We start from the raw sequence: 18,860 nt of genomic DNA, 5'->3' as shown, positions 1-18,860 counted from the left end.
ATTTGGTGCCATTGCGCTTTTAATAAAAAGAAAACGCCACGCCGCACGCAAGCCACTATCAACGCAGGTCAAAATGGTGGCACCTTTCGTCTAGTAATGGCTACAATACTTTTTTTTCGAGGTGGCGCTAGCTGTGCGCCACTTTCTTCAATTTTCAAAATCCTCGAATCTAAGCCGACCCTAGAGTTTGTCGTATCGGTATTTTAAAAAAAAACTATCGGCCTAGATTTGAATAAACACGGTAAGTGGCGCGAACCGTTTCAATTAGTTATAAAAGTAGTTTTTGTTCAATATTTCAGATCAGAAAAGAAACAAATGCAGTTTATAAAGTTCAGAAACAAGAAATGACCCGTCGACTTACCCGCCACCAAGCGGTGGAAAAGGCGGCGCATACTAGAAAGGAATAGTGGGATCAGGCGCCGACGCAGAAAGGTCCCGGATGTACGCTGCGGTGCTGTGGTCGTGTGGACTAGAGGATCCGACCGGCTCCGAGCGTTCTCAAGGCCTTTAGCGAGCAGCTTTGTCGTGCGGTTTGGCCATTTCGCAGTATGGCAGCGCGAAGTGGCTCCCATTCTGAACCGATCTTTACCCTGCGTTTGCTGTCGTTTGTGGCCAATAAAGTGTCATGCCGAATTAGCGTTCAATCGCGCAGCAAATGCAATGAGAGTCGCTCTGGCTGCCCGCTGCATACAGCCTATCCAGAGCATGCTTTAGTTGCGCCCTCTCGCGCCGTCGACACGAAGTGCGGCAGCCGTGAGCGCTCGCTGAGCACACTACCCCTCCTCTAGTTCACAGGCACTCAAGCGACCAAGGACGTCATGAAGGAGGTTATTTTTTGCTTGTTTTTGTAATCTTAATTTGCCTATAGCTTTTAAAATAAAGCGAAATTCGAGAAAAGTTTCATTAAGTTACTACGTTCAGTGCACTCAGGTTCGGTGCAAATTAAAAACCAGTCAAAAACGACTCGCTCAATTGCCCTTGCAGGGCACCTTTAAGCGTCTACCTTTTTTGCAGTTTCCACGTCTCTTGGGGTTCGGGCAAGCCAGCGGGCATGGAGAGAGTAACTAAATATCAGTGCGTCATATTTTAACCGGACGACACGGAAACCTCTTCCACCGACGAGGGCGACCCGCGGTACCGAAAGCGCGCAAAATGTGACTTCTTTGGTCCTGTACTTACTACTGGTCAGAGCCGCTAAAAGCTTCTTTTTTGTGTCGAAATACAAAATATAAGTGGCGCGAACCGTTTCAAAGTAGTTTTTGTTCAGTATTTTATATCAGAAAAGAAACAAATACAGTTGTACCTTTACAAAATTTAAGAGAAAAAGAATACAGTATAGACCACTTACAACGTAACCGCTTATAGTGCAGGACCGGGTATAACGCGGTTTTTTTAAACCACCGGTTCACCTCCCATAGAACTCCATGTAATTACATACCGCTTAAAATGCAGGCGCGCGAAAGGAAATACCGGTTATAGTGCGGTTTTTGGCAGAGCCCGCCGACCGCGCCGACGACCGGAGCAGCGAGCTCGCTTCCCTGTGCGACACTTGATAACGGCGCTGACGGCGCGAGCCGCACGCTGCACTAGCGGGGCAAGGATGTTGCTCGAAAAAGCGGGCAGAAGCGAAGAGAGAGGCTTCAGTTGCCTTAGCGACGGAGGGACGCACGCACGTGTCGTTCACGTGCGTGCGTCCCTCCGCTGCGTTGGAAACAAAGAAACAAACAACCGCAACGACAGACCAATCGCAGGTCGAGGAGAAGTGTTCGCGCGCGTTGCATGCTCTCTCCTTTCCCCCCAACCTCTCTTACAACGCTTCTCCTCCTCCTCCTCCTCTCCGGTCGCGGGCCGGCTGCTTCTATCCGTAAACATGGCGTCGGTTGTGATCGTCGTCGTAGACGGCGTTCATCTCATCGTTCTGCGTAAAAGCGCTATCCTTGACTGTGAATTTTCGTTGTGTGTCGCTGTGATAACCCAGCACGTAGTACTAGAAGGGAAGATCCACCTACTCGTGCGGCGATGTCGTGGCGGCGCTCTCAAGACGGCTGAAACGCCCGTGCCGTCGTGTTTGTTTACTTCGACTACAGTGGTGATTTCTAAGCATTTGTGTCCTCGAACATCGCCCGGATTTCTTATTTGGCGCATTTCATGCGTGTGCTCAAGTTCAAGGTATTACTGGTGCGTACGTATGAAGGATGCGAATTTTCACGCGTTTTCATCTCCGGAGAAAAGTGATTAGGGTTAGCAATCCTGAACGCTCGCAACGTCCGTCCGCAACTCGCGACGCCGTTAAAAGGCTGCGCCAGGCAAAAGCCGCTCATTTCTTTCAAAATGTGTGACACACTTGAGACAGAACTGTACTAGTCTGGTGAAATAAAGACTTTCCTCAAACTAAGCTTTATTTTTCATCTAACATAAAAATAAATTCTTTTACAAAGGTAAGTTGTTTCATGGCATGCATTTTGGCCTGAAAAATTGATGTTTTGGTTATAGCGCGGTACCGCTTACAGTGCGGATTTTCGCGACTCCCGAGACATACGTTATATGCGGTCTACACTGTATATAGGAAATGATGCTGTTCTAAACATCAGTTTAAAATGACTTACAAAACTAATTCTGCTATATACACAACTCCCAATGAGGCAATGCCACATATTGGTGGATATGTAGATTGTGAAAAAAATAGTACAGCATGGTGGTCAAAGCATTTAAGCAGGGGACACATAAGCAGGGCAACTAGGCACCGCACAGCGCTCCGCATGACGCACCACCTGGCGATACTTGTGGATCCAAGACACATGCATGCAGAAGTCCGTCGCGCGACGCACATAGTTGCTGGACCACCATTGGCACTGAACGCACAGCAACTGGCAGTGCTTCGCTCTAAAACACGTTATTTATGCCCAAAACGTAAATTAAGTTATACAGATTAAAAAATAAAACAAATAAAGCCCAGTGCATACATTCTTTTACTACCATTATATTACTATTAAAGTAACAATGTCAAAGAAAACATTACCACAAAAGTATGTTGACAACACTAGCAACGCCGGGTTGGGTCGCTTTTCCGCTTTTCATTTCTACCCAATCAAGCTACCAAGCCTTACCGAAAAAAAAAAAATGATTGAAATTGTTTTAATAATTAACTGTCAGATTGTATACACATTCATTTAAAAAAATTCAAATGCAATGTGTTCAACTTCCCTGTGAAAACTGGAGGCACACGGCGTGCCAGTCCTGAAGAAAACATACCACAGAATGTATACGGATCCCTGAACATCGCAAAGAAATTCTAGACATAGAGGCCCAAATTGAACAAAAAAGGCTAGCACAAATCACTTGTACGAGACTTTCATGAGACACATGGGCGCTTTCATTCGAAAGTACACGGAGATGTTTTATTGACTTTATGTCAAGGAAGTCACACCAAATAAAATATTTATAAGGTGTTTATGCCCGCCGCAGTGAAATGAGCACAGTGACAAAGCATTATTACCGAGCATCATAAAAACAATACACATGGGAGAAAATACCTATAGATGGAGTTCAAAATACTAACCCAGCAAAGAGAAATTCCGAAACCACACACAGAAGGTTTGGTCAGTCTCCTGGCGGCATCGAATGGCTCGCTCCAGAAACCTGACGATGCCAAAGGTCTCTCCGGTACAAAGTACATTGTCTCTGCATTCTTTCTAGACCCCTCGTGTCAACTCCTTCAATGGCTGTGGCAGAAACATTCCGGCAAACAGATTCCCCATCTTGAACTCAAACCACCAACCCAATCTCGCTCGGCGTTGCACCGCCACTTTTTGGCATCGTCGTTGTTGTTCGTGAAGACCCGCCGGTCGCTAGCTGAGATGGTGATTTCATAACACCTTCTGTGTCACCCCTGGAAATTCGAATAACTTCGCAGACGACTGGAACATTCCCACGGGATTCGTTCGAGCCGCACACAGCACTGAGCCCAAACTGAACTGATCAAACAAACAGTCGTTATATTTGCCTTTCCGCTGCTCGTCGCTAGGCGCACCGCACAGCCTTTTCTGGGACAACCGGATCAGAGCAGCGCCGTGCCACAAGGCACATACGTCGTAGTGACATAAGGACGCAGTAGCTGTTTGCTAGAGAAACTGCCGCGCGCTTCCACGCGGCACCCGTTTTCATTGCTTCTGTGTCCCATGCTTTACACATAGCATGTGGGGTTTGAAAACACAACGTTGAAGTTGAGAATAGCATAGCAACAACTGAGACAATGTAGGAAAGAAATCTAACAGCTGGGATGAAATTGGCAAATAAAAATGACCGCGTCTCCACGTGGTGAATGATGTTGATTGGGGCGAAGCTCTGGTGGTGCTGATGATGCTGATTTTGTTCATAGGTAGTGCTGATGGTGCTGATTTTTTTTCCATGTCAGGAAGTGAATGTGTGGTACGGAACGTGGTTATATACGCATTTGAGCATTTGACCGCAGCGCCCTCTCGTCTATAAACATTGAGCCAATGCATGCAAAGTTTAACGCGATTATATACGCATTTGACCGCAGTGCCCTCTCCTGTATAGACGTTGAGCGGCTACATGCAACGTTTCATCCATGACAGGAACCCCAGCTCTTGAGTTACTACCACATCTATGAGCCCCCCACTCGTCCCGCAGTCGTGGCCGAGTGGTTAAGGCGATGGACTAGACATCCATTGGGGTCTCCCCGCACAGGTTCGAATCCTGTCGACTGCGCAAACATTTTTTCTTTTTTTAAGAAGACAGATGGGATGGCAATCAATGAGAGCACGGATGCCGGACGGACAAGGCCCTAAGGAGCTTCGCCCCTAAAATAACTGAAATGAAATATTCTAAGCATCGCTGTAGCTCAGAATGCCAGACACATCTATGAAATGTGTCCTCACCTGAGGGGCAGTAGGTCCAGTCTGCAGCATTGCACGATTCTTTTATAGAGGGGGAGATCAGCTTCGGAGAGGGGACCAGCTCTGGAGAAACGATCCAACTTCAGAGATGAGGTCAACCTCAGAGGTGGGATCTACTTCGGATGGAAGGTGAGCTTCGAAGAAGGGATAGTTTTCTGAGGAAAGGTCAGCCTCAGAATATGGATCAACCCCTGAGGGAAGGTCAGCCTCAGAGTATGAATAGGCTTTGGAGCGAATGTCAGCTTCAGGCGATGGAACGAATTCAGATGCGAGGTAAGCTGCAGAAGAGGGATAGACTTTGGAGATGAGGTCAGCTTGGTGCAGAAGGTCAGCATCAGGTATGAGTTCCGAGAGAAGCTGTGTCTTCGAGGGAAACTTCATCCGTAGCGAAACCATTCTGTCTTCTGGCAGGTTTAGCAGAGACTCCGTCCCAAAGAGCAGCTGGGTCAAGAATGGGGGCTCTGTTTCAACTGGAAGCACCGTCGGTATGGCTGACTCGGGATGAAATTTGAGCCACATCTCTCCTGTGGCCTCATCCTTATGTCTACGACTTTGGTCTCGCACAGGTGATGGCAAGCCAAAAAAGGGAGGGACAAATCTCCAATGCTTCAGGAAAAGATATTTGTGCATAATCTGTCTGAGTACCACGGGTGACCATCACCTTTGTCTCTCTCAGCATGTCAGCTTGCGTTGCTGCAAAGAGAAAATTATTAAAATAGAATGTGTTTATACGCCAGTTTTCCATGGAAAAACTGACACACTTTTGCAACACATGTGACCGTTACGTTCATGTGACAGATGTGACCGCTACACATGCCAAGGTATTGGTGAATTTTCCCCCTAAATATAGGAGAAAATTTAATTGGTATAGAATCCTGCCAAATTTAGCCAGGGAATTGAAATTGGAAGGAAAGGAAAGAGACAGGAGTGGAGGAAAGAAAAAGGGAGAGAGTAAGAGGTAGGAAGGAGGGGGAGGAGGAGGTGTGGGAACATGACAAATTCTGTGCTCTCCAGTCTTTCTCAGCATGATCAAGCTTGTGTAAGTTTTACTTGGTTACTCACAGCAGACTTATTGTATACTTACAGACACAAGAATGATTTTGGGTATCTGTTGCAGTTCCCATTTCGTTTGTGGGAGTGAAAGCCCATGCTGCCTTGTCTGTCATAGTGCACCTTGCAATTGGTTCAGTGTGTGCCATCATTATAACCTAAAGAGAGAAAAAATTGCTCATGGACCAATTCTTGTAATAGTACCGAGAAAAAACAGATTGTAGTCACAGTCTGGTTGCAGCAGTATTTCTCCCCTTACGAATTACTTTGTAAACTATTTTCTAAAGAAACCAATGTGCCGAGAAACTGAGGAAGAGAAGGAAACGAAAGCGCGCGTGGGCGTGAGAACGCCGAGCTTGGAACGATTAGGGGGTAGACCTAAAGCTAGCTGCCTTTGTCTTCACTGCACTTATTGAACGTGTTCGAATGCGAAAGCCAAACGCCAGACGCTGGCATTCAGCATTCTAATGTGCTCGACGAGTGCAGTGAAGGCAAAGGCGGCTAGCTTTAGGTCTAACCACTAATCGTTCCAACTAAAGCACGGCATTCTGACGTCCTCATGCACTCTCGACCCCTCCTTTTCCTCAATTTCTCGGCGCTACAATTGCATGTAGGCACCTCACCAACATCCCAAATTAAACTTGTAGGGCGTAAAGTCCTTCACGTGAGGCAATGGAGTAAACTGAGATTTTAAAATGGCTGAATGTTTTATTGGGGGGTTGAATGCTCTTAGGACTGGTAAGCATGCTATCACACAGCAAAAATGTCTGCGTTTTCGGCACGTGTTTGATGTACGGGGGCAGAGCTGCGCATAGTGAGGTCAATGGCGTCTGTAACGTCACAACCCATTTTGCACAAATTACATCTCACGTGACAATTCAAAGACGGCTGTCAAGGTCATGTGTCAAAGATGCTGATGGTGAACAAGACAATGTTCTTGGAACAGCCGGGGATTACTGAAGAGCTGAAGTTAGTGGGGCTAGCATTACCAAGTGGTCAATTATACAGGTCTTGCAGGTACTTTCATATTTCTTCCAGCCAAGTGAAACTGCCCCTGGTGCAGTGGTCGGTCTACCGGACGAGAGTGAGTCATTTGTGTTACACCTCAGCATGGACGCCAAGTTCTTGGAGCGGCATACACCAACTGTTCGTATGGATTTGGGTGTGGGGCATTTTATAATTGTGTCACCGTTGTGTGTTTTGTGTTGCTACTGATCAGACTTGCCACCTGCATTTAATAACTGCCGTATTTACTCGAGTAATAGCCGCACTGTTTACGAAGAAAACCTGAGTGTTCGCTTTTCCACGGAGCACGCAGATTGCCAATCACCGTGATCCACAGCATGAGTTAAGCTGTTTACGAGACAGAGATAATGTTTTCGTGCGAAGATACCATCTGCATAGATTGCATTTGTATGGAGAATCGTGTTCTCAATCTTGTTATTCGCTATGTTATTGATGCGCAATGCAATGATTGGCTGTATATGTGTTCTGTGGGAAAGCAGACGCAAAGACTTTATTCATAAATAGTGCGGCTATTACTCGAGTAAATACAATACACTCTGCCGGACCTGGCATGCCGAAGAGCAACCACGAGGTTTTTGTCATTAAACGTTTATTCCACCCGTCCATATATTATACAGGTACGTTCGTGAATATTGGTAGTTGGCGAGCAGGCATTTCACAATGCCCTGATCATGCGCAAGTCGGTTATCAGCCGAAAGCTGTAGACGCCATAGAGGAAGCACTGAATTAGCTGAAATAGTAATAAGATATGTTGTAGTAGCACCGTTTTGTTGGTTCATTCTCTTTGCTGGTCTTTTCAATGTCGCAACTCAGACTGACAGATATTAATGATTGTGAAGTTGTGGATGAGAGTTTAAACCATGTTAGGATTTATCAAATCCAGTTCATTTAGTGCCTTGTCTGTTCAAGTCTATGATGTGCTTGCACAGGATCTCATCCTCGGTAGCAGCAGAATCTCCTAAAATGGCATTTTGCTTCGCTTGAGCGTTCATTACTGTGGTTCTGTCACCAGCCACTCATGCGTAAACAATGAAAACTATCCTGTACTCAGCCACGTAACCAGGTATCCGATAAATAGTAAATACTATTTTTTTCTGCGCAGTCCGAGCGCAGGGTGGACCGTCTATAAAAGGCAAACTGCACGTCTTCATCAAGCCAAATCCGTGTAGAACAGTTCAGTCTTTACGGAGGCCCACTGATCGGGGACGTAGCCGGGAGAGGGGGGCATATGGGGCTGCAGCCACCCGCCACCGCCACCGCCAACCCCCGCCAACCCCCCAACCCCCCAACCCCCCCCCCCCCCCCCCCCCCAAATTCAGCCGACCCTATTCGCGACTCCAGCGACCTATAGGGGGCGCCATCACCAAACAAAAATGGCGGCTGAATCCAGGTCGCGTCGGCTCAGCCGTCCGCCTGAACAGATGGCGTGTTCAATTTAACAGGTTTTCTTTCGTTTAATGCCTAATTTTATAGGTATTTGAACTGAGACGGTTAAGTTATGCCGGCGCACATAAACTTGCAAAGCATAGTTTTGTTTTCCCGGTGTTTTTTGTTCTTTTCATGTCAAACTTTTGTTTCGGAGATTTCGTTCAAAACCGAAACTACGGGTTCCGGAGAGACGGTAAGATACTAATCCGTTTTGATCATGTAAGAAAAGCGGCGATGACTACAGAATTGTTCCACCGAGAGTAATTTTCAGCTAACTCGCATGCCTCGACCATGCGACCTATCTGTCCGCGAAATCGAGCTATATCCGCGTTTAAGAAACAGCTGCAGTCGTCTGCTCGGCCAACAACACAGGCTGCAGGAAAATTAAGAAAATTAAGCAAGCGCTTCTGCTAAGGACCATGTTAACCCGCCGGCGCCCCACTGAGCAGCTGATAGTCGTATTCCAATTCAGATTTTAGTAGCAATCGAGAAGTCATTTTGACGAGCGGGTTATGTATTATATTACGTACTATGGGAGGTCCCACTAAAGCGATATTAGTATATTCTTCGGGTTGAAATATGAGCTTAGTTGACTAGCTACTAGGTGAACTGCTGAATAAAGGTATATTTGACAGACAGAGAGATACTACTGAAACTTAGCCAAATGGTTCTAGCCGGCAGCACGGAGACAAACTGAAGAGAGTCTTCATCGGAGATTCACGCAGAACCCCTCTGCATTGAACTTTGCTTCAAATCCTGAACGGAAAAAATTAGTTCTTTTTTTTTTTGTGGCCGGTCAACCTGAGCAATGTAGACGTATATTGCTGCTGGCTTCGGCGGGGGTATAATATAAATATTAGAGGCACGATAGATTGAAATGCCGTGACAGCTTCTAACATTACGAGACTCGTCCCCCACCTTTTGAAAACAGATCATTTCCCTCATTCATCATTTGCAGCGAGCAGGTTTTCTGGAATCAAGTAATTGCGAAATCAGCCCAAACTTCTTCAGTGTGATCCAGAATCTATTTCGGTGAAAAACAGCCAAGATGAATAGCCAACGCACCGACCGGCGTGGGTGGCTCAAACTTGAAGCCTGTCAAACATAACCAAACTCAAGAAAAGCAGCTGTCGAACCTTCCTCACTGGACTGCAAAATTGGTGTTCCCTACAGTGTAACGCCTCGTCTGTCGTCCTCAGTCCACTGTTCTACATCCATATAAAGAAACCACATATCAGTTACCAAGTAGTCGTCACTTTGAATGTGATTAGAGACAGAAAAATAATCAAAACCTTTTTCCGTGATTCCTTTCCATCCAAGAAATCGAAAGCATGCGACCGTGTGCTGTGGAGTAAACGGGCTTTCAAACAGGTGATGGAAGGAAACAATCTGCTGAGGCTTCCCCACACTAATGAACACTCAGGCAAACTTAAGAAATTTTCGGACCTCCGTCAAATTACACTGTTCGCCACCGCGCCGACAACACGTGTCCGCGAAAGCCACCAGAGACGCGGAGGGACGCGGAGCGACCTGGTCCGACCGGTTCCCGGTTTTCCCGCTTGGTGGCGGCGTCCGTTTTGCTGGAGTCGCGAATAATATACACGTGCATTTTTACCCCCCACCCCCTTCCCCCTCTCCGCACCCCAAGTCATGGACTCCCAGCCACCTCAGCCCCCCTCGCCCCGAAAAAAGTCCTGGCAACGCCTCTGCCACTGATTCAGGGGGCAGAGCAACCGATGGCCCAATAAATTAAAATTGTGCTGAAAACACAGACCCGGTATTACAGTACATTAAAACACTTGACAAGGTTTTTGTTTCTTTCTCTTTTGGAAGCTTACACTCGAGATAAAAAGAGCTAGAAGTCTCAGCATGCCCAAGCACTGATCTTTAGATGTGGAGTTAATTAAAAACTATTTGTACATCTCACTGTTTAAAACACATTAATGTGTCCTCCTTGCAGAAGCCTAAAACAGCAGCTTGCACAATGCACAGGCTTAGATTAGTTTTATTGGTGACCCAGAAGCAACACTGATCCATTGTCCTGAACAGACATTAACGATAAGCCACTCTGTCAAACATCCAGGGTTAGAAAAAAGACTAGAGTGGTCCCTTAGGATCACTGATCCAATGTTCCTTAGGGTACTTTACACCAGTCCAGACCTGATGTAAAGTATTCCATCTATATTTTGTCATCATGTCATTGAATATCAGAGTTTTTCGGATAAATTCAAACTGATGATAATTTTACCAGCGAGTGTTATCGGAACTTTATCGTTTTTATCCTAAAATGGAGAACCCCACCAAAAATAGTCAAGTAATTAGTGTGTTTTTTGTTAAAGGGAATGAGGTTATTTTAATGACTTCATCTTCCTGTCCAGTAAGAGAGGTACCAAGTGCTGAATGTGGAGGTAAAACTTACCAAATGAATATCATCTGAAGTACTCCTTGCAGAGGGTGTGTCATCAGCCAGATATTCCTACAAGTATTAAAAGTGCAAATGTTATTGAGCCTATGAAATCTTTACTTTCCTTAGAGCCTTCAACTACTGAAGTTAAGCGCATTTCTTGATGCGAGTCTTGTCGCATGTTCCAGCTCTTGCAATAATGCCATGCAATAAATGATTTTAGAGTGGCTTACGACAATGTTAGGAAATTTCTTATTGCCGCAATATCCTGAGTCATCGCCAAACCCCCTGCCGCCTGAAATTCATAAAAAAAGTGGGGTGGGCCATGTCTCGGTGGGTAAGCACAGAAAGTTTAGAAAAAACTAAATAAACGCCCATTTTTCTGTACATAACTAGCATACCTGCACAAGAGATACATTAAACTCAAAACTCATATCAGTTTCATTGTTTTATGCAAGAAATGACGCTCACGAAAGAAGGTTTTACTATCGCAATTCGTTGCTTGCATATGCACGATGAACACCGCCAATCGGCATACAGAAGGAACGTTTGTTCCACGAAAGTATGTTTCTAACACCGCTATGCTCTCCTCGCAAAAAAAAAAAGAAAAAAGTCAGCAAGAAAATAGAAAAACCAACGAGGTGAAACGAGTAAGCGAGCGAGTGGACGAAAGAAGCAATGAAGAGCGATGCTGGGGAAGCGGGAAAGCTGGCAATCGCGTATGCAAATACTTCGGCGTCGGGCCAAGTCGGGCGCCTTGTCACTCGCAAGAAGGAAGCTCTTGAGCCGCTTTCTTGTTTGGTGCACACATGCGTGCGTCCATTCGCAACGTGCTATCAACGCGGATTAAGGCGGCGTTGCTGCATGGCATGGACGGCACCATGAACACGGAGCTCAAAATGGGACGCTCTATGAACGGCTGCGTGCAGCGTTCCAGCAAATCTTTATTTACCCGTTGTTCAACACTGCACAACCTTACCAACCGCAATCGTGGCGTTCTGGGAGAAGGAGCGGGTTCACGGTGACCTTACTTCGGTGGATACAGACTTTGATTTTACACGCCGCAGTTACATTCCAGAATATGGGGCGTTCGCTGAACTCGCAATCCTGTGTTATCTTCCCAACTTTTTTTTTTTTTTTGTCCGTACAAAGTTTTTTGTAAGCAAAACAAAGTTTTATTTTTTTATCTTCATTGTTTTCCTCTCGCACGCATGTACTACGACTTCGGGGTAGCGTAAATTGGGGAGGAATGGCGTAAACAAAGAGAAGTTTCTTTCCCTCCTTCGTTTTAGTTTGCCACGGACGTCCTCTAACTGTAAGGTCCGCGGCCGCGTCATTCGTGTAGGATGAATGTTCGCGGATCGCGGAGTCCGCGTAGGGGTATTTGGGGTGAGCAATCACTCGGTGTTTTTTTGGAAATTGATATTCGCCCAAAAAGTGGGGTGGGCGATGACTCGGGGATGGGCGGTGACTCAGGATATTACGGTAGTATGCTATACACTAGTAACCATATTTTTGTTTTGCACTTGAAGAAGAGCTCTTGGGGGAGGGAGGGAGCGGGCAAATATTTAGTCAGCACGCCAATCAATGAGTAACTTGAAGAATGCACAGAGCATGAACGTTGACCAGGCAGCCAAGCACGCACCATCAACCATCATTGACGGTTGATGGTGGGTGAACAAACGCATGTGAGTACAGTTGGGGAGTAAAAGAACATATAAGGTGCACAAATAACAGACAAACTTGCATGCCGTCTATGTTTACAACACTGTCAAATTTAATTGTTTTGTCGGCAAATATAATAGTTTGCTTCTTTCATGTAATATCGAGTGTTAATGTGATTTTATATGCACTCACTTGAGTTTCTTCAGCTGCCCAGCTCGACGACTGATCAGTTGCAGCTGCTCCTGGTCCATCAGTGTCACACGGAGATTCCTAAAAAAAACATTACTCTCAATTTTTGTAAGAGCAAAGATGGCAGCTCTCTTGTGATTTGTGAATAACTCTTCACTACATGATTTGCCACAAAGCAATCTCGTAATCCACAAAACTTTGTCTAAAGTGCCGTCCGGCAGATTGAGACGCTGTGTGACGGCACCCCAACTATATACGCTTCGACCGCACAATCAAATCGTCCTGTCAACATTTTTGTTCTTGTTCATAATTTATGCATTACTCCCCAATATGTGCACGGAACATAATGAAATTGTTGCCAGAAACTAAATATTTTAGGAGAAAACAAAATTCTGGCTGTGTCAAGACGCCACCTCCCATTTTCGATTTTTTTCATTCTTGCAAAGCTTGTTGTCAAATATTATGCGAATTACAAGTGACAGAATTATCTAAAATTTTGTATGAATAGTAACTATCGTGACTATTAAAACAAATATTTATAGCAGTGTGAAAGTTGTATAGCGTGCGTCCGAAATCCCCACAAATGGCTAATTTGACGTTATGACACCACATTTATGAGCCGTTATTGTGCAATGTCTTTTAGCCACCTCTCTTAATCTTTTATCACATCATAAAAAAGCTCTATCAAATAAGATATAGATAATTTATTTATTGTGTAAATGAAGAATTTTACAGCTTTCCATTCATAACTAGAGGTGGAAAAAAATCTGAAATTTAAATTTCACAGGGCAATTAAAAAAATACCATCAAAGTTTGACTAATTGCTCTGCTCCACATTTTTGTATTGATCCATCAAAAACATGTTGCATCGTTTTGTCTCCGACAAAGTAACAGCGCCTAGAATTGTACCTCTCGCACCGACATTTTTGCCCAAAGCCAATCCTGAGATTATCTGTTGCTAGCCGTGAAGTTTCTACAAACTTCCGGAAATATTTTTATTTTTATTTGGGTGCATTAATAATAAAATAATCCTTATTTCTGGATGAAAATAAGAACACCAAAAGCTAATGAAAGCCAAACTGAGGCAAGTAAAAGGGTAATTAGTAAACGTTAGGTAATTACTTACCACAAAATACCGGGCAAGCGCCCACTCACACTTTAGAGATAATCGCAAAAAAATGGGGGATGGGCGCTTGCCCGGTCATCAATTTTACATATAAATGTACTGTGCATATTTTCTCAGATCTTAGAAATTTGGATATGGGCGCTTAATGTGGAATGGGCGGATGCGCGGTATTCTACAGTAGGTGAATATTTGAAAAGTGAAATTGTATGAAAACTTTGCTGTAAATATACATAAAAAGATAGAATTAATTGAGCTTTAAACAATGCCCATACCCAGTACGATCCAGCAATTGTTCCTTGTTCCTTATTATCTTTCCATTAGCCTTATGACAACCATTAAAGGGCAACTCCGCTCAATTCCGAAGATTTCGGGATAATGATTGATTTCGAATTAAAAAGTCCTAGTAAAACACACTACGTCGTTTGCTTCGCGAAAAATGGGATATATATTTTTAAATCTGATTTTAAACACGAGCGGAAATCGAAACCGAAACTTCGGCTCCGCCCGGCAACATTGGCCTCGGGTCGCCAAGTACATGGCCATCACGTGGTACGAGATGTCACGTGATCCTCGGCCTAACGACGGGCGGGATTGGGGCGGGCGTGTGGCAGGCGCGAGTGTCGTCTGCACCGCACTCTTCACCACGTTTTGGTGTCTACGGCATTAGACGACGTCTGCACAACTGCGGCATAAGTGTGCGTGTGCGCGCACGTGGTGTCCGTAGTGTGGATGAAACTCCGAGAGACAATAATCACAATCGGTGAGACGACGACAGCGGTTGTGACGCGGAAGACGGCGGTAACGGGGGGACCACGGCGGGCGGCCGGACGACTCCCAAGAAACGCGCTGCGCAGGCGCGTACGCCAATCACGTGGACACTGCCGAGCGCCGAGAGGCAACGTTGCTGACGTCATGTGCTACGCTCGCCCGGAGAAGTGAGAACAAGCAAAAGGGGGCCATGTAGATGGCGTTTAGCTCAATGTTGGCTCCGCCCATGCCGTAGCCTTGACTGTGCTGTTGGTTGCGCCTGAATTCGCCCGCTCAAGTCAGCCGATTTCGGCAACTTGGCAAGTTGCAAAGTTTGCCGGACCGTTTAAGAAACATTTAGACAGAACTGCGTCGTAAGATTTCACGTGTGGTCTTCCTAGGCGATACTGAAGAGGACTGCATTGTTTTTTCAAAACCAAAAATGACGCGGAGTTGCCCTTTAACTCGAAAAAGCATGCCTGCCCCCCCCCCCCCCCCCCCCTTCAATTTAGTTCGCCTCCCCACTGCCCCCCTATTATTAAAATCCTGGCACACTCCCTGAGCTTTGCGAATGAAACCACCGGAAGTATCGTATCGGCCATCTCTGAAGTACCGAAAATCAACATTTTGAACCGTTGCAGAGGCTGGGCAGCTGCGTGCTGAAAGACACATTTTCTGCTCGTTTGCCGTCATTCACCAAAGACGTTTCTCTTAAAACCTTGTGTAAATGGTCATAGTTGCCTTTCAGAACACGTGGAAAGTTTTACAAAAGTGCAGCACCACAGGAAAAAGGTACAATTCGTTGAACACAAGTCTCGCGGCATCATCAAAGAATATTCCTTGGCACACCAAAATACTACATCTCTGCCTTCACACACTTAGACACCAATCAGGAATCGACGCCATGTGGAGGATTTGGAACGTGTGTCGCACGTCAAGGTGTATCTGCCTCTGAAGCAGCGTTTTACTTTACATTGATGACTGTATTCGTAACTTGCGGCACTCGCGGGCCAGAAATATGTTTATTCTGTGCCGATGAAACAGAGAGACAGCGCAGTGGTGGTGGCGATCATTCTTTGTCTTCGAGACATTTTTAGTACCATATTTTTTGGACTATAGTCGCACCCTCGTATAAGTCACACATCCATATATTGAGCCATTTTCGTGGAAAAGTTGGTATATAAGTCGCACCTCTTTGCACGGTTCACGCGATGGGTTCTTTAGTTTACGCACATTGGCATCGCGAAATCGGAGTTTCGCACAACTGCTAGATCGCATGTCCCATTTGACGTGCAATTCGACTCGCGAAAAATGCCCATAATACGGTACTGTCTGGCAAGGGCAATCGAGTGTTTTGCAGCAAAAGGACGTAAACTGGGCAATATGAGAGGGTAGTCAACTTTATTCGAGCGAACGAAAGTTTGGAGCTAGACACTCGCAAACCAAGCTTTGGAGCGCTAGGCCTAGCCTAGGTCAAGTCCCAAAGACGACGCGAGCATCGATGCACAGGCCGAAAGATAAACATTGACATACTTTTTTTTGCTACCTCTAAAAGATTGGCTGGCCACAATCCTTCCTTTTACATGTAGCAACACGGCTGGAGCATGGCACAAAAAAACTGCTCATCAAACGGAAACTAAGAAATACGTGAGAAAATATTCTGCAATGCGTGCATACCAGCCCACTTACTTTTCAGTGCAACTGGACTGAAGCAAAAGAATACGGAACCATGGCTGAACAAGGAAACGTCAATAACATGCTGTAAAAGCTTTATTCTTAGTCTTTCCTATCAACATTGAGCCGCATCGGGGAAACCATAAAACTTAAAAACATCTCGCATTCCAAGTCAAAATACTGCGGCGACAGCAGTGCCTCCTGGAAAGGGAAATACCACCTACGGCTACGTAGTTATGGTGCTCTACAAAAAACAACATCGCACTTCGAAAAAAAAAAAAAAAAAAAAGAAAAAATTGTATATAAGTTGCATTGTATAGACGCTTTCAGCGCGCGCCAGATTGAGCCGCCATAGCCGACCTTCTCTTGTTTTACCGAGATGCCGAGCCACTGAAGCGGGCGTTGACGAGCCTCCACAAGGGCCTAGGCTGGGGAGAAGGTTACAGTAACACTTAAAATGGCAATAACCGGTCCTGCTGTGGTAATGATGAAGGAAGCGCACCAAGAAAGATGTTTGAAAAAAAACGCCATTTGTAGGCCGGAAAATACGGTAACCGATTTAGTAGAAGGGAACAGAAATCTATCTTTCTCTATACCCTATCCCTATCCCTATCCCTATCCCTATCCCCCCCCCCCCCCCCCCCACACACACACACACACATCTCGCGAACACTTCCGACGCCCCTGGTTCCATTGTTCAAAAGTGGCGATGTGGTTTGTAACCCATACTTGACTGCATTGCTCCATCTGTGTTTCCATGTGACATGAGCAATTTGGACCCATTCGAGTAATTTCCAACATTCTTAATAGTCCATAATAGCAACCACTGATCAGTGCAACTTACTGGAATAGCTGGGCGGTCCAGAACTCCACGACTGATATGTAAGCGGCAGAGACGTCTATGCGCGACACACTTTCAAAACTTCCCCCTCCCCCCCCCCCCCCCCCTTGAAGGGTTAACATATCCACACAGTGTCGATTCTTGATCAGTATCCAAGTGTGCAAAAGCAGATACACAGAAATTCGGTGAGCCAATTTTCCTCTGATGACGCTGTGAGGCTTGCATTCGGCGAGTGGTGCCTTTTTTCTGTGGTGCTGCCCTTTCGCTAAAGTTTCTATGCGTTCTCAAAGGTAACTCCAACCGTCTAAACACAGTTTTAAAAATCTTCTTCGGCGAATGACAGCAAAAGAGTAGAAAACATGCCTTCCAGCACGCTGCCGCCCAGCCTCTCCAACGCTCCAGAATGTAAACTTCCGGTACCCTCAAGATGGTCGATACGAAACATCCGGTGGCCGTACTCTCGCTGCAGCGACCTGCAGCGATGCGCGATCCAGCAAATTGTCAGAAGAGATCAGTGCTCTAGCCTCTCGTAACAGAACACATCTTTGAATGACTTACCTTTAATCTTGATCGCATTGCTTCGCGTGATGGGTCTTGGATTGGAAAGTTCGTTGGAACGACCCCACGCCTCAAACGATGACGGGATCGAAATCCCAACGCCCTAGCAACATTCGGATTTGTCTCGTAATCGTCATCGATGAAGTGGCGACAGCAAACGAAAATGCACGATCCTGAGCCTTGGAATTGTCCTGCAGGAATTGCCTCCAGCCAAGCCGCCTTCTCCGCTTCATTTTTTGGAAGCTTGTGTAGAGGGGCACTTTCGGGTAGGCCAGTGCTGGGACAGTCCTTCACGCAGCACCGACGCGACATCGCCCCTCACGTCGCTCATCAAAGTCCGCTGCACTTCGTCTTCAACTGCACCACTTTTGAAAGTGTTTTGGAAGGCCGGAACGCCTAAACAGAACAGTGGAAAAGACTCTTTGTGGCTATGCAGTTATGCAGTCACAGATATGGGCGCACAGGCGCTCGCGTATCTGGAGCGCCGATCAAAGCTGTGCACGCGCACTCTTCACTTCTGAAATACCACAGAAAGTTGTGCACCAGCTCGGAGCACGTGGAGATGAAGCTCGCGCTGCAGAACACAGGCAAATACTTCACTAAGGGGAATACATCTCACTCCGGGGAAATCAAACAGCGTTAGCGCGCGAACAGGTTTCGGCAAGTTCAAACGGCTGGATGGGCAGCAGCGTTAGGGTTCGTCGCAATGAACTTGGAGTGGTGCCGAGCGCTACCTATCGTCGTGGACGTGACAAGACGGATCTGTGAGAGACTGTCGCAACACGAAAACGGAAACTCAAAGGCCGTGGACTTCGAAGTGAATTTCCACTAAGTGAACACTTTATTTTATTTTACTATTAAACCAGAGGTATTCTTCCCAGGGAGGTTAGAAGTACTAGGAGGGGGCACGTTGCAATATTGGTGAAGCCTAGTCATAAAAAGTTTAAACGATTTTGTGCCCAGCGTGACCGCAGATCTGTCTGGCGATTGGTGCGCGTGACATGTCACGTGCGAGGTGGATGGTTGATTGTAGGAGGATTCCTTGCAGGCTTGCGCGCGCTTCGTCCGGTAGATTTTATCAAATCGAAGGCTAGACGAAGGCTATCTACGGTCACGTGATGTGGTGAGAGTAAGGAGGAAAATGAGAAAGAGACGAGGCGTCAAGGGAGCATAGCTTGTGGAGGCTACGCGGCTGAAATCATGCCCTCTCCTACCCTTCTTTTCTCCTTAATA

At 46.0% G+C, this 18,860-nt stretch overlaps 1 protein-coding gene across 1 annotated transcript; it reads right to left on the bottom strand.

The window, feature by feature from the left end:
- Nucleotides 1–3,824: 3,824 nt before the first annotated feature.
- On the bottom strand, nt 3,825–18,527 carry LOC115321080. The gene is made up of 6 exons (XM_040207618.3): nt 17,628–18,527; nt 12,685–12,762; nt 10,843–10,899; nt 6,004–6,127; nt 4,902–5,612; nt 3,825–3,889 (listed from the first exon to the last, which is right to left on the bottom strand). Exons 1-5 carry the CDS (start codon nt 17,937–17,939, stop codon nt 5,464–5,466), a joined length of 720 nt encoding a protein of 239 aa, XP_040063552.1. The 5' UTR covers nt 17,940–18,527; the 3' UTR covers nt 3,825–3,889; nt 4,902–5,463.
- Between the last annotated feature and the right edge of the window lie 333 nt (nt 18,528–18,860).

Source organism: Ixodes scapularis, unplaced genomic scaffold, assembly GCF_016920785.2.
Source record: "Ixodes scapularis isolate PalLabHiFi unplaced genomic scaffold, ASM1692078v2 PGA_scaffold9__187_contigs__length_104089568, whole genome shotgun sequence".
Classification (NCBI taxonomy): domain Eukaryota; kingdom Metazoa; phylum Arthropoda; class Arachnida; order Ixodida; family Ixodidae; genus Ixodes; species Ixodes scapularis.
The sequence above is the reverse complement of the archived record's forward strand: the minus strand, read 5'-3'. Positions and strand labels throughout refer to the sequence as shown.

Excerpts from the sequence above, each read along its gene's own strand:
- LOC115321080 (XM_040207618.3), bottom strand. The coding sequence starts at position 17,939 with ATGTCGCGTCGGTGCTGCGTGAAGGACTGTCCCAGCACTGGCCTACCC. Across the intron at positions 10,900-12,684 it reads GGGCAGCTGAAGAAACTCAA|GAATATCTGGCTGATGACAC; the intron begins GTGAGTGCATAT and ends TAATACTTGTAG. Across the intron at positions 5,613-6,003 it reads CCAAAATCATTCTTGTGTCT|CAACGCAAGCTGACATGCTG; the intron begins GTAAGTATACAA and ends TTCTCTTTGCAG.